This window comes from Cervus canadensis, chromosome 25 (assembly GCF_019320065.1).
Source record: "Cervus canadensis isolate Bull #8, Minnesota chromosome 25, ASM1932006v1, whole genome shotgun sequence".
Classification (NCBI taxonomy): domain Eukaryota; kingdom Metazoa; phylum Chordata; class Mammalia; order Artiodactyla; family Cervidae; genus Cervus; species Cervus canadensis.
The window spans coordinates 43,513,200-43,527,793 of record NC_057410.1 but is presented as its reverse complement, the minus strand read 5'-3'; the positions used below and the strand labels follow the sequence as shown (position 1 = coordinate 43,527,793).

The window sequence follows — 14,594 nt, the reverse complement described above, 5'->3', positions numbered from 1 at the left end:
AGTAACTCTTCATTATAATTAGTTTTTACCATGTCTATTTTCCATAACAGATTTGAAAAAACTGTTGCTTTATTAATATCTGAGTTTATCAATATATTTACACCCAGTACTTAATATAATGGCTGGTAAACAGAAAATGCTCAATAAATGTCTGTTGAATTGATATATCATGCTCAAAATCATATTTCATTATGTCAGCTGCCATATCAGATTGTCCACTTTCCAGCTCTACTCCATCCTAACCCCATAGTTTATAAAAAGGAAAAAAAAGTACACATTTTCAGTGGATTTCACTTTACCAACACAAACACCAAAACCAAAAATAAAACACTACAAGACAAAAACAAAACTACACCTTCAGTGCTTTTTAATTTCATAAAGAGAAATTCCACATTCTGAGCATGGCATTCAGGGTTTTCTAGCATCTGAGTCCTATTATCCTCTCTTCCTTCCTCTTCCACATCTTTTCATACCTAGATTCTTACCAATACAATACCATCCATTATTTCTGAAACAGGCAATTTCAGGTTTCCTTAATCATGCTGTGTGTTCAGTTTTAAATGTTTCCCCACAGTTTTGAAGCCAAATCATAGTCTTCCTTCATGGGTGAAACTTTCTCTTATAATTTGGTGCAGAATGAATACCCTTCATCTCTCTGCTCTTTCACACTTTGTTTGAGTCTCTATTTTATATTTATTTAGTTTTGTACTAAATTACATTTTACTTATATGTTTATATGTTTGTCTTCATCACTGGAGGACAAATTATATAAACATTTTATTATTGTTGCTTAGTCACTAAGTCATTTCTGACTCTTTGACACCCCATGGACTGTAGCCTGCCAGGCTCCTCTGTCCATGGAATTTCCCAGGCAAGAATCCTGGAGTGGGTTGCCATTTCCTTCTCCAGGAGATCTTCCTGATCCAGAGATTAAACCTAAGTCTCCTGCACTGGCAGGCTGATTCTTTACCACTGAGCCACCAGGGAAGTCCATATAAATATTTGCATAATGCTTATTTATCATTTCATTTTTTTCTATTTCTACCATCAGAGACTCACAGAATTTTCTGCATACAGTAGTTACTCAATAATTATATTTTGAAAGGACAAACACCCTTATTTAATACATGTGATCAATATAGCGCTGTTTATTGAGCATGATGAAGGCTGTTCCAACTACCTAATTAAGGAAACACCCAAGGAACAATGTGAAAACACCAAATATAAGGAACTCTATACAATGCAAGCTGACAAATATATATTGATCACAAGGTTTATATCACTGTACTGAGTGAAATAAGAACAAATAAGCAAGACATAGCCCACTTTCTCAGGGAACTAACAATCTAGACTTAGACAGGTATATAATAAACTCTAATACTTGTTTAACAGTCAAAACAAATGTTGAAGCAATGAGATTAAGCAATTTAAACTAAGAAGCAATGACTGCTGGCAAGAAATCATAAAAGATTTCATTAAAAAGGTGATATCTGAACTTGAGTTTAAATGGGGAAGTATGATTTCAATGGGTGAATTGGGGTTGTGGATACATTCCAAGAGAGACATTAATGTAAGTAAGATTTAGAGTCAGGAAAAATGTTGACTGCTTTCAAAAACAATGAATACTATAATTCAACAAGATGTTAGAATGACTCAGAGAAGAGTTAAAGGTGACTTTTAGGCTAGGACCACTGAAGAGGTGCTCAATAGTATATTACAGGTCTAGTAGTAGGCATCATTATATTGTTAATATTCATAAATATGTAAATTTTCAAAAAAGCAAAGAAAGTTCCAGAAAAACATCTATTTCTGCTTTATTGACTATGCCAAAGCCCTTGACTGTGTGGATCACCACAAACTGTGGAAAGTTCTTCAAGAGATGGGAATACCAGACCACCTGACCTGCCTCTTGAAAAATCTGTATGCAGGTCAAGAAGCAACAGTTAGAACTGGACATGGAACAACTGACTGGTTCTAAATCGGGAAAGGAGTACGTCAAGGCTGTATATTGTTACCCTGCTTATTTAACTTATATGCAGAATACATCATGAGAAATTCTGGGCTGGAAGAAGCACAAGCTGTAATCAAGATTGCCAGGAGAAATATCAATAACCTGAGATATGTGGATGACACCACCCTTATGGCAGAAAGCAAAGAAGAAATAAAGAGCCTCTTGATGAAAGTGAAAGAGGAGAGTGAAAAAGCTGGCTTAAAGCTCAACATTCAGAAAACTAAGATCATGGCATCTGGTCCCATCACTTCATGGGATATAGATGGGGAAACAGTGGAAACAGTGGCAGACTTTCTGGTTTTGGGTTCCAAAATCACTGCAGATGGTGACTGCAGCCATGAAATTAAAAGATGTTCACTTCTTGGAAGAAAAGTTATGACCAACCTAGACAGCATATTAAAAAGCAGAGACATTGCTTTGCCAACAAAGGTCCATCTAGTCAAGGCTACGGTTTTTCCAGTAGTCATGTATGGATGTAAGAGTTGGACTACAAAGCAAGCTGAGCGTTGGAGAATTGATGCTTTTGAACTCTGGTGTTGGGGAAGACTCTTGAGAGTCCCTTGGACTGCAAGGAGAACCAACCAGTCCATCCTAAAGGAAATCAGTCCTGAATATTCATTGGAAGGACTGATATTGAAGGTGAAACTCCAGTACTTGCGCCACCTGATGGGAAGACCTGACTCACTTGAGAAGACCTTGATGCTGGGAAAGATTGAAGGCAGAAGGAGAAGGGGATGACAGAGGATGAGATAGTTGGATGGCATCACTGACTGAATGGACATGAGTTTGAGTAAACTCCCAGATTTGGTGATGGACAGGGAGGCCTGGCATGCTCCAGTCCATGGGGTCACAAAGAGTAGGACATGACTAAGTGACTGAACTGAACTGAATATGTAAATTCTATCATTATGTTAGTAGTATATTAATATGGCATAGATTACATTATATATCAGAAAATATTATGATAATAATCAGTATGAATGGAGCTTTGCTTAGTAGGTTTATCCTTGAAGAATTATACAGCAGAAACCCTATTGTAATATCCCAGTTGAGAATAAGGAAGATTTGAACCATGGTGGTTTCGATGTATATGGAAAAATCAGAACAAATGAATGCAGGATAGACTGTGGATAAGGTTAAATGCATGGATTGAAACCCCCTGAATGCATAGAGCTAAGATAAATTCAAAGACAATCACACTTTCAAGTAGGAGAGAATAGTGGTACATTAGGAGAAATAATCTCTCTGGATTCACTTGTAAAATAATAGTAGTAAGCCTGGCATGCTGCAGTCTATGGAGTCGCAAAGAGTCAGACATGACTAAGTGACTGAACTGAACTGAACTTCCAGTATTATTCTGCTGATATGTGTGTATTTAGCCTAAAGCCTAGAGATTTAAAGCACTCAATAAATATTAGCTATTGCTATTATTAATTTACCAATAGAATAAATATGGAAAATGGCATCTGACTCTAAAATGTTTATTATTTCATTTATTTATAAATATAATGGAAAGTTACTTAAAAAAATCAAAGACTATAGAAATATATAGTACATGTTTGCAAACACCAAAGGCAACTAATGGTAACAGTTTGGCTTGTTTTTTTTCTAGGCCTATAATAATGCATTATTTTCTTAAGTAATTAATTATTTAAAATTGTATTACTATTACTTGTAGTTGTGCAAAATCGGGAGCAATCTGTGCAACTTCTTCCTTTTTCCATAATAGAATTCTTTGGTGCTTTCAGAACAGAACATATAGTTATCTCATATTCTTTTTAATAAGACTCCTTATTTCACTTCATTAATGTGCCACAGAGAATCTAGGGCCACTAGGGAAACCTAGGGAGGCCCATCAGCCCACATGGCAACTTTTTGTTAACTAGAAAAATTGAAATTGGTGCCTATAAATGTTTACAGTCCCTTTAGTGCATGTCTTCATTATTAAATCTTAAACTGGTTTAATCCTTGATTAACGCTTGCTGGACACCTGTGGCAGAGAACAATCTATACAAACATTAGCAGAGCCCTTGAAGATGCCAAACCAATTTTTAAAATCTTTAGTGGAGCTCAGAAAAGAGCATGAACACTGAGTTATAGATTTGGTTTCTTTTTCACAGGAGTCATGGTTGAAATCTTGGATGAAGGAGATATGTATGAAGTCTCCGAAGAATAGATTACATAAAGAAAAGTGTTAAAGGATGCTAACTCCAAAATCATCTGTGAAAATGGCAAATGCATTATTTCTGAAATTTAAATTGTTAAACCTAGAACAAACAAAAGCCTATAGAAGCTCATTTAATTAGCCTAGCTAATTTTAAAAAACAAGGGAGTTGGTACCAGACAAGATTTTTAGCATGGTTGTAAATGTATACTTGTTTGTATGTGAAATGCAAATGTAAGTATTATTTTGTTAAGAATCTCTTGGTAAAATGTATAATTAGGGACACTGACCTCCCACTTGCTTAAGTATTTAAAAGGAGGAAGATTTTGCTAAATTGTTTAGTAATAATAATACCTGTATTTACATTCCTGGAACAGACTTCTGAAAAAAGGTATTCCTTGTAAATAATTATCAGAGAGAAGGAATGAGACAGAGAGAGATGGGGCTATTTTGGTGGCCTGTATACATTTAATTTGAGATCCATCTATCTATCACTCATCTATATCTTATCCAATGACTCAAGTTCATTGGTAGACAAACAACCAAGGAAATAAATATTCTAAAGGAAAGAATTAAATGTAAATCTCATGGATGATTATAAAATACTTTCTTAATGTCATGAATGAGAGCAAAAGAGTGGATTCAGTGATGCCACTAAACATGGGCACAATGCTTCATTTGTAACAATTTCCTAATTTAACAGATATTTGACAAGTTTTCCAGTTTTGAAGCTGTGTTTTACTTCTTAAAAGGACTGGCAATCTGACTGCAGTCTTTCTAAATCCCCATCTCAGTACCTCTCATATCACTAGCTCTTGATAATTTTCCTTTCATCTCTTAGTGACAGATCTGAATCACCAGAAATCAGAAAACATGATTCTGGCAACTAGTTTGAACAGGCCTTGTTCAGTGGCATATACAGAATGTAATTTATTTTTTGTGACAGTTTTAATAAAAGTGACGTGAAACACAAGGGATATAATGTTATCGATATTGCACCTCAAAAGAGGAGAAAGTTTGGTATGTTACCTCCTGATTAGCAGCAGCTAGTTCTTCTTCCAGTGCAGAGACTCTTTCTAAAGAAACCCTCAGTCGCTCCCTTACCTAGAAGAAAAACCAAAATATGTGCAGTAATGTACATCCCATACATATTGAACTGTGCTGAATCCATTAATATTACCAGAGACAGTCACATTTGGCAAACTATTAAACTATTTTTAGCCTTAAGTGCTCAGGAATACTATGACTATACTGTCACTTTACAATATGACTGTATCAAGGGATTTTTCTTGTAAGCAAGTCCTTCTAGTGTTTCGATTAAGATCAACTCCTCTTGTACTGAATTCTGATACATAGTAAGTGGAGGCAAAGTTCAAAAGCTTTTTATGAATTCATCTGAAAAACAGTCACTGTTTAATCATAAGATACAGGCAAAAAACTTTTACTGCTTTTAAAAATAAGCTTTTTCCTTTGATGTTTAGTACAAAATAATTTGTCTAAAAGCAAAGGATTCTTAGAACCTGAAAATTGTTGCCCATTGCTCACAAAATTAATTTTGCATTGGTTAGAGGTCTACATTGTTATTGAGGGATTGGAAAGTATGCAATTCCTCTGGAATTCCTAACTATTTTTCAGATACCAAAGGTTAAACCATTATATTTTACAGAACCAAAGAATGCACATTCAGTTTGAAAGTAATGATTTCCAAATGTTTCATATACAAATGAAACTCAGAGAAGAGTTTCTTTGATCTTTGTTTTCTTAGAACTTCTAAAATTGTTTTAGTTATCATATGTTCAGGTTTGTAGATATGCTTCATATTAAATGCATCAAAAGTAGAAAAGCTCAGAGAAAGAAGTTTGGCTAAACTAAAATAAATGACTATAGCAGTTTAATTTTCCTTAAAAAAATCAACAAAATTTATAGATTTAATTTAAAACAGAATTCATGGTGAGTTTTAGATTACTTATGATTAACATTGATTTTCCATGGGAATATAACAGTAAGCATTTATAATATGTAATTATATAAATATATAATAAAGTTCAATTTTATCAATTTATTAATGGTATAGTTTAATTAATAGTCTTTTTCTTTTTTAAAGTAAGATTTAACTGGGGATATAAGTTAAATACACAGAATATCTAGAAACCTATACACATAATAAATTTAAAATTGAAGTACATTTTCTAGTTAGCAGACATAAAAAAACAAGTGATAGCTTATGAATCTAGACTCTAATCAGAATTTTAAAAAAATCTCAATTATTTTAATACAGCATAATGAAAACTAAAATTATTGAGGTGACTGGGTGTACTTAACTCACGAAATACATCTTAAATAAGAAAGAATTAATGCCTGAGTGGAGTTTTAATACTAATTTCATTAATATTTTCATTATATTTCATTATGTTTAAAATCTGAAAATTAGTAATACATGCATAAATGGATATTTGATATCAAGTATAATTACAGAAGATCCTTCATGATATTTAAGTATGCCAGATTGGCTGCCAGGTACCAATGCTGTTAGACAAATATCCAACTGTTCATAAAAATGCATGAAACTTATGCTGATTAATAACTAAACAAGAGTGACTTAGAAGGAAATCTTCGATGATTTGACTTGGGAAATACTTTTTTCTATGAGTGCTTGGAAAGACGCAAACAAAGTAAATATTCCAAAGGCATGAAAATGCGGAGGACTGCTGATATGTTGAATGCAGATATCAACAGAAATATTAGTAGATGTCCTTGATATTTAACAGGGGATGACTGTAAAGTTTTATGCACCATTTCCTAAAATACTAGATATAAAATATGCATATTCTGATAAAAATCCAAGAATCTTGGTTGATGAGAAGAGCAATATGAAATAGTCGAAATGTAGATTAACCTCAACATATGCAACACTAATCAGATCACATTTAGACTGAAATAAATAGGTTAGAGTACTATATTTAAAAGACATACATTTTTCTTTCCCTCTAGCCCACAAAATTGGTAAACATATTGGAGAACTATGTCAAAATCACTGCTGGTCTTAGCTAATTGGTGTGTATTCTACCCTACAGCTCAGTGACTATATAAATGAGGACATTAATAATGAAGACTGCCAGTCATTGCAATTGTCCAGAGCCATGCTTAGTCTGTATTTTATTTAGCTCTTCTTGTGTTCTAAACCTTCTGTGGCAAAGTAGGTAGCTTCCTATCCATGATATAATTACATCTTCTTCTGATCTTTCATATATGTTTTATGTTAATAACCATAGCACTTAAAATAGAATATTGTAAGTACTTGTTTATATGGGTCTCTCCTCACCTCTGATCTCCACAAGAAGCTGTGAGCTATTCTTAGTTAGTAAAATTGTTTATGAAGGTGCTCAGGCACATGTCAACCTCTCAATTAAATGAAATGCTAATTTAAATAAGCATGTGAATCAACAGTGATACTAATATCTTTACGTAGTTTGTAATTTTTGTCAAGTGTTGAAATTTATCATTAATAATAACATTCATTAACATTTACTGAGCATTTGTTATTTACTAAGTACTGGCTGGGAGCTTTACATGTAAGACAGCTCTACTAGGTAGGGTAGGTATTATTATTCTCTTCATTCAAAAGAAGAGAAAACAGCTTAGAGAACTTAAGACACTTGTCTAGTTCAGTCTAACTCCAAAGTCCAAGCTCATAATACTTTTCCTTCAGGCTCTTTGTTATTACTTAGTTGATGATCAGTTCAGTTGCCCCTGAACTTAGCAACATCCAGGGTACTTCTGGTGAGTCACTAAACCCTATTACAGTTCCTACAGTCACAGTATGAAATAGCTTATGCTAAGCTCACTGAACTTTAATATGCACTAAATTACTTTTAGATCCTAAGTTGTACAACAACCATTTTCTTCTTAAATGTACTCATATTTGTACGAAGTGCTGTTTTGTTTATTGCCTTCTATTCAGTTTTTTCATAAGAGCATCCCTCACTTCAGTGATGTCGGAGCACATCTGGGGAACAGCCAAAATTATTCACTCTCTAGACCCTCAATCAAGTCACTGAAAACTTAAATTTTCTCTGAATAGGCCATGCTCTTTTCAAAGCTCTTGGTTAGGTCACATACTGAGCATATTGCTTAGAGTATCTTTACCTCTCTGCCTAACAACCCTTACACATTTTAATACCCAGGTCAAATGTCACCCCCTCTGTGAAGACATTCTTGACATTCTTATTACTTCTTCAAGCACAATTAGTTGCAACTTTTCCTGTGACTCCATATCACATTGTATATATCTTTGCTTCACATGGCCTGTTACTGACATGTGAACTCCAGCGTTATGAACTCCTTACTTGTAAAGAGAGTGTGCCAAATATATGCCAAGGAGTCTAACACATAATAGCTATTCTATAAATGTACAGTCTTGCTAATTCCTATTAATGCAGTTTTATAACAAGAAAAGAAATATAATAAGAAAGTAAACATTAAATATATTAAATTATGATTTGATATTAGTTGATATTATAGACAGGGATTTTTATATAATATCCATTTGTATTTTATTCAAAATTATTCATAAGCTAGTTGCCTCTCATACTAAAATTAAGATACAGTTTCTTATTAATAATCTTGAAGACAGAATTGTAGTTATCCTTATACATGCACAAAATCCCCTGCTCTAAGAACATCTGAAAGACTGATGATAAAAATATGCATGGATATAAATATTAAATACAGCAAAAGTATCTGTATGCTCAAAATCTATATATAACTGAGTAATAATCCCTAGTTTGGATTTTAATGCTCAGAACTTGTCAGATACTTTACAATGAAGTGCCCCAATTTCCACTCTACAAAATCCTAAAGCCTTATTAATTTTAAAAATTTCATCTTTGAAATTTTACAAAATTGAAATCATGTCATAAGCCTTACTAATCTCCAAAGAATATTATCATCATATTGGCTTATTAATGTCCATAGGACTTATTTGAGTAACAGTTAAGAGAACTTACAGTTACTTTAAAAAAGACCTAAAGCAGATTTTGCTACTAATACCTTATGCTGTTCCTTGTGGAGACTCTTAAAAATGTGTGTTCAGTACTAAGCTATTAAAAATCCCCAAAATAAAAGGGCAAACTTCTAATGTGACTCTCTAAAGGTTAAAGTACATCCAGTTTACATCTCAAGATGTTTTACTGTCAGCTACTAGTCTTCGACATGGCAACACACTTCAGAGAGGTAGGGAGGAGAGAGGCTGTGGAGTGGGCAGAGAATGGGAGAGAGAAAGGGAGAAAGAAAGAAAGGCTAAATGGCAATATTAAATTTCAAATGGCCATCTGGACTAGGACCACAGTGTGCCATAATAGAAGTCTTAATAAGCCACAGAGTCAGTGGTATTAAAAAAAAGGATGTGGTTATGAATATTACTTACATACATGTAACAGTCCAGCTGCATTTTTTGAGTGGTTTTTCCTGTAACTCAAATATGCTCCTCTGAAATGACTAACTTCAGCAGTCAGCTGAGTCGTGGATGAAGACAAGGAGTTTGATGATGATGACAAAAGCATAGTTAAGCTTGAAATCTTTTGGCAATACTATACCTTTTTCCCAGTAGTTTGATTTTTAATTTCAGCTTTATTGAAGTTATAATTGACATATAAAATTGTAATAGTCCTTTCACAGTACTATACCTTTTCATCCAAGGCCTTGTGGTGCTCAAATAAAGATTTCAGCGCCTTGAGAACCTCAACTTCGCTGGACACTCCCGAGGGTGACTGGGCTTGTCGCTTCACCACCGTCATTCTTAGTGACCTTTCATGTCGTGACACAAGGCACTCCAAATGCTCCAGTAATAGCTATTGGGTTTAACAGAAAATGTCATTGCCTTATGAACACAGGTCACTAATGCACAGAGATGATTTCTATCTTAGCAGACTGCAGATTTATATATTATCTAATGATAACATCAGATGATACTAGCATCAGTGAAACACAAACCTGAGTTCACAAACCAGGGTTTATGGAACAAGATACTAAAAGTAAATTGCATTTCTGCCACACAACAATTTATTAAATTAAAATATAATGTGAATTGTATGCATTCTTTTATAAGATTTAATAATTTCAGTTTAAATTGAGGAGAACTAGAACACACCATATGTGAAAGGGAAAGTTGCTTGGTCGTGTCCAACTCTTTGTGACCCCAGGGACTATACAGTCCATGGAATTCTCCAGGCCAGAATACTGGAGTGGGTAGCCTTTCCCTTCTCCAGGGGATCTCCCCAACCCAGGGACTGAACCCAGATCTCCCGCTTTGCAGGCAGAGTCTTTACCAGCTGAGCCATAAGGGAAGATCCAATGAATAGGGTAACTACTGAAAAATGTTATACAATGATGACTTTGTTATAAAATAGAATTCAAAGTCAAAATTAATTTCACTTATATCTATTCATTTAAATTTTTTAAGTTGAAGGAAATGAGCATAAACTTCATGTTGCTTTAAACTTGATTATAATGACAATCATATGTTGCTATAGTAATTAATGTGGTAACACTAATGATTTTATTCACAATTAAATTCTTGGATTACATAATAGAAAAATATATGCAGCTGACTGGAATATAGTAATTGAGACCAGCAGTAGAATTTTCGGAAAAGAGATTAAAGGACATAATTATTAAACTGTCTACTCTGGAATGTACATTCACCCAGAGTAGTCTCTGATGCCATGATAGAGATTAGGGGAAAGTCCAGTGAACAATGTCTCATTCTGTCACAGACTTTATGCTCTGACTTTTCCCAAATAAATTTTGCTTTTAAATGTTTTGTGAGTTGGAGTTTCACCTTTATTTTATAAGGAAGTTCTGCAACTAAAAGCAAAGATATATGGAAAAAAAAGAAAAAACCATTATCAGTTATTAAAATTTTGCTGGTGAAGAACTGTGGCGTTGGAGAAGACTCGAGAGTCCCTTGGACTGCAAGGAGATCCAACCAGTCCATCCAAAAGGAAATCAGTCCTGAATATTCATTGGAAGGACTGATGCTGAAGCTGAAACTCCAATACTTTGGCCGTCTGATGGGAAGAACTGGCTCATCTGAAAAGACCCTGATGCTGGGAAAGATTGAAGGCGGGAGGAGAAGGGGACGACAGAGGATGAGACGGTTGGATGGCATCACCGACTCAATGGACATGAGTTTGTGTAAACTCTGGGGGTTGGTGATGGACAGGGAGGCCTGGTGTGCTGCGGTCCATGGGGTCACAAAGAGTTGGACATGACTGAGCAACTGAACTGAACTGAACAACACATGACTAGTAAGGAGAAAAGATTTTCGGAAGGCGAGTGAAAGCATAGGCTAACAAAGGGTGTCTAGGCAAAACAAGCAGGATAACTGAAACAATAAAGGAAAAAGCAGATATAAGATACTGAGTTGGAAAGATGTAAAGAAAAACTATTATCTTTCAAGAGTTTTCCTAAAGCTCATACTATAATGAAAAATTTAGTTTTTCCACAATACTGCTATTAATTTCAGTATCACATATTAGGGTCATATTTCTCAGTTCTTAATAAGTTAATTTTTCTGTATTCACTATCATTAATTATGGTTCAGTGTATCAGAAAACTTTGCCTATTATTAACAATAAAACCCCACAAATATCTGAGATCCTAAATATATATAGGTCAGTCAGTAGGAGTCATATTTAAGCATCAAAAAAATACTTAAAGTTCTTCAATATGAAGATGATACAATCAATATTTTCAAAGAGCTTTTGTTTACCAACCTTTGATTATAATCATGGTATTCTACTCCCCTGAATTCTATAGATTCTATAGACACATCTATAGATGTGTGCACTGGTTAAATCCAAGCTGTTTTACATAAGTTATAGAGCTCTGCCTATTGCTCCAACTTTATCTGATATTAGTTTTCCCTTCTCAGCATTTGTCTATATCTAATTCCCCATTTATTTTACACATTTACCTTGTTTAAGTCTGTTTCTCAAAAAACAGTGTAAGTTCCATGAGGAAAGTATTTTTATTTATTAATATTTCCCTATTTTGTCCATTGCCATACCTCTTAGTGCCTAGAAGACTGGCACATAATAGATGTGCATAAATTTTTGTTGAATGAATAAATGAACAATGATTAAAAGAGTAGTTTGTAAGAGCTATGTCTGTAAGTAACAACTCCTCAAACAAATGGGAATCTGGGATATCTGACCCAGATAGATTTGACAAATCAATAATTAGATTAACATCAAAAGATGGAACATTATCTTCTATGATTCATGGATAGTTAAATGACCAGCTGAGTTGTCCTGAAATGAGGTGCCTCTAAAAGTAAGGCTTTGATGGACTGAGTCATAGGGACAAGAGACCATCTTGAAGGGCAGGAAGAATATAAGGACAATGAGGTGAGTTGGCTTCTTTGAACTGCACTGAAGAGTTAAAAGAAATAAAACGACTAGCATAAGGTTTTAAAATTTAGGTCAATGCTCAGAGAACCCAGAAGTTGCTGTGGCTGCTCAGAAGAGCCTCTTAGTGAGGTCCTAAGACAAAACAGAAAAAAAGATAAAGAGCCTGATCTAGGAGAGGTCACTGAATTACAATGTATCATGAATTCAGAGCCTTACCAGATATCTTATTTGGAAACCTTGGAACTACTCTGAAAATAAAAAGGCACCCCCAAGAATTAGAAAAAGGAAATTTGGAAAATATTCTTATTTCCTAAACTCCAATGAGCTGCCATGCTTCACTGATAAGTTACGTCTTATTTGTCTTGATGACCATGCGTGACTTCACGTAAAGCAGTTACCTTGCAAAACACAACCTGTGTTCCCTCTGCTTGAATCTGTGGAGGTCTGTGACTGTTCTAACCAACCTGTGTTGTAAGTTACAATTTGTGACTTTTGAGTCTAGGTCCTAAGAGGCAATGAAGTTTCCAGCTAGTTCACTGGAACACTTGCTCTTAGGTCCTGGAGCCACTGCATAAAAATTCACTACTCTGAGACCACTGTGCCCTAGAGCTCACATGGAGGTTCTTACATGTAAAGTCCCAGTCAGACCTGTCTGTCTTTCAGTCACTCCAGCCTACGTGCCAGACACAAGAGCAAAGAAGTCATCTCACAAGTAGACCTTTCAATCTGCAGATATTGAGTCACCACCTGAAGACCATATGCTAAAGTTGTCCCATACCATCTTATGAGAGAGGATAATTTTCAGAAATCTTGTGAGCTTGTGGTTAAACACAGTTAGTTAAAGCTTAAATTATGTAAGCTTATGACTCAATGGACATGAGTCTGAGCAAACTCCAGGAGATAGTGAAGGACAGGAAGGCCTGGTGTGCTGCAGTTCCTGGGGTCGCAAAGAATCATACATGACTTAGAGATTGAACAAGAACAAATGATTAAATATTTTAAAAAATAGTAAACACTCAAAATATATCATTTCCTAATTATCTTACTATATTTTACTATTACCAATGTCCACGGGGTTGCTTATTTCAATTGTATTTGAATAATAGAAATACTATATAATGGTTCACTACTGTGCATTTTTTCCCAACTCTGCATTCAGTGACAGCATGTTGGTAGTTTGAAATCAGCAACAGTGGGAGTATTTCCACCGTGAAAAATAACTAACACTATATATTTTTTGCACTCAGATAAAAAAAAAATCATTTACCAGTCACTGTGTGTGTGCTCAATCGTGTCCAACTCTTTACAATCCCATGGGCTGTAGCCTGCTAGGCTTCTCTATCCATGGGGTTTCCTAGGTAAGAATACTGGAGTGGGTTGCCATTTCCTTCTCCAGGGCATCTTTCAGACTCAGGGATTGAAACTGTGTCTTCTGCATCTCTTGCATCAGCTGGTGGATTCTTTACCACTGAGCCCCCTGGGAAGCCTCAAGTCATCCCAGCTGAGAGCCCAAAACTTAAGAAGCAGAAAAGGGCTGTCATACCCGTGCCCTTTCTGAATCTCTGACCCACAGAACTGTGAGTGTAGTAAAATATTGATTGTGTCACTATATTTTGGGGTGGTCTGATATGAAGCAATAGATAATCAGAAAATCTTCCCTAAAGGGACCTACAACCATGTAGTAACTGCTAAGGAAAAGAGAATACAAACATTTCTTTGGATATTAGCTCTAAGCTAAAACTACATTTTTGGTACTCACTGGTGTAAAGCTTTCCAATAATCTGGTAGACAAGATGATTCATCCAGTGGATACTGGCCTATTTGTTTGACCACCACAGCATTTGCTCAGTGGGCATAAACTAGTGACCATGGTTTCAGGGATAGGACTTATTTATTGACCTGACAAAATGGGTCATTAAGGTTGATAGTACTAAGGTTGATACTACTCCAGACGAACAGCCAAGTTATTTGCTGTAGCCATCAACCTTGAACCTCTGAATACAATATA

The 14,594-nt window shown here is 35.0% G+C and overlaps 1 protein-coding gene across 14 annotated transcripts in view; it reads right to left on the bottom strand.

Annotated features, from left to right (window-relative positions):
* The window catches only part of PPFIA2 (PTPRF interacting protein alpha 2), a 481,936-nt gene that overhangs the window by 186,281 nt on the left and 281,061 nt on the right, over positions 1-14,594 (bottom strand). For 13 of the 14 annotated variants that reach the window (XM_043446293.1, XM_043446294.1, XM_043446296.1 and 10 more), the window contains 2 exons: positions 9,860-10,024; positions 5,205-5,279 (listed from right to left, as the gene is read on the bottom strand). In XM_043446293.1, coding sequence (XP_043302228.1) covers positions 5,205-5,279; positions 9,860-10,024 — 240 coding nt within the window. The remainder of the gene's footprint in view (positions 1-5,204; positions 5,280-9,859; positions 10,025-14,594) is intronic. The other variant, XM_043446305.1, reaches the window with a different exon arrangement.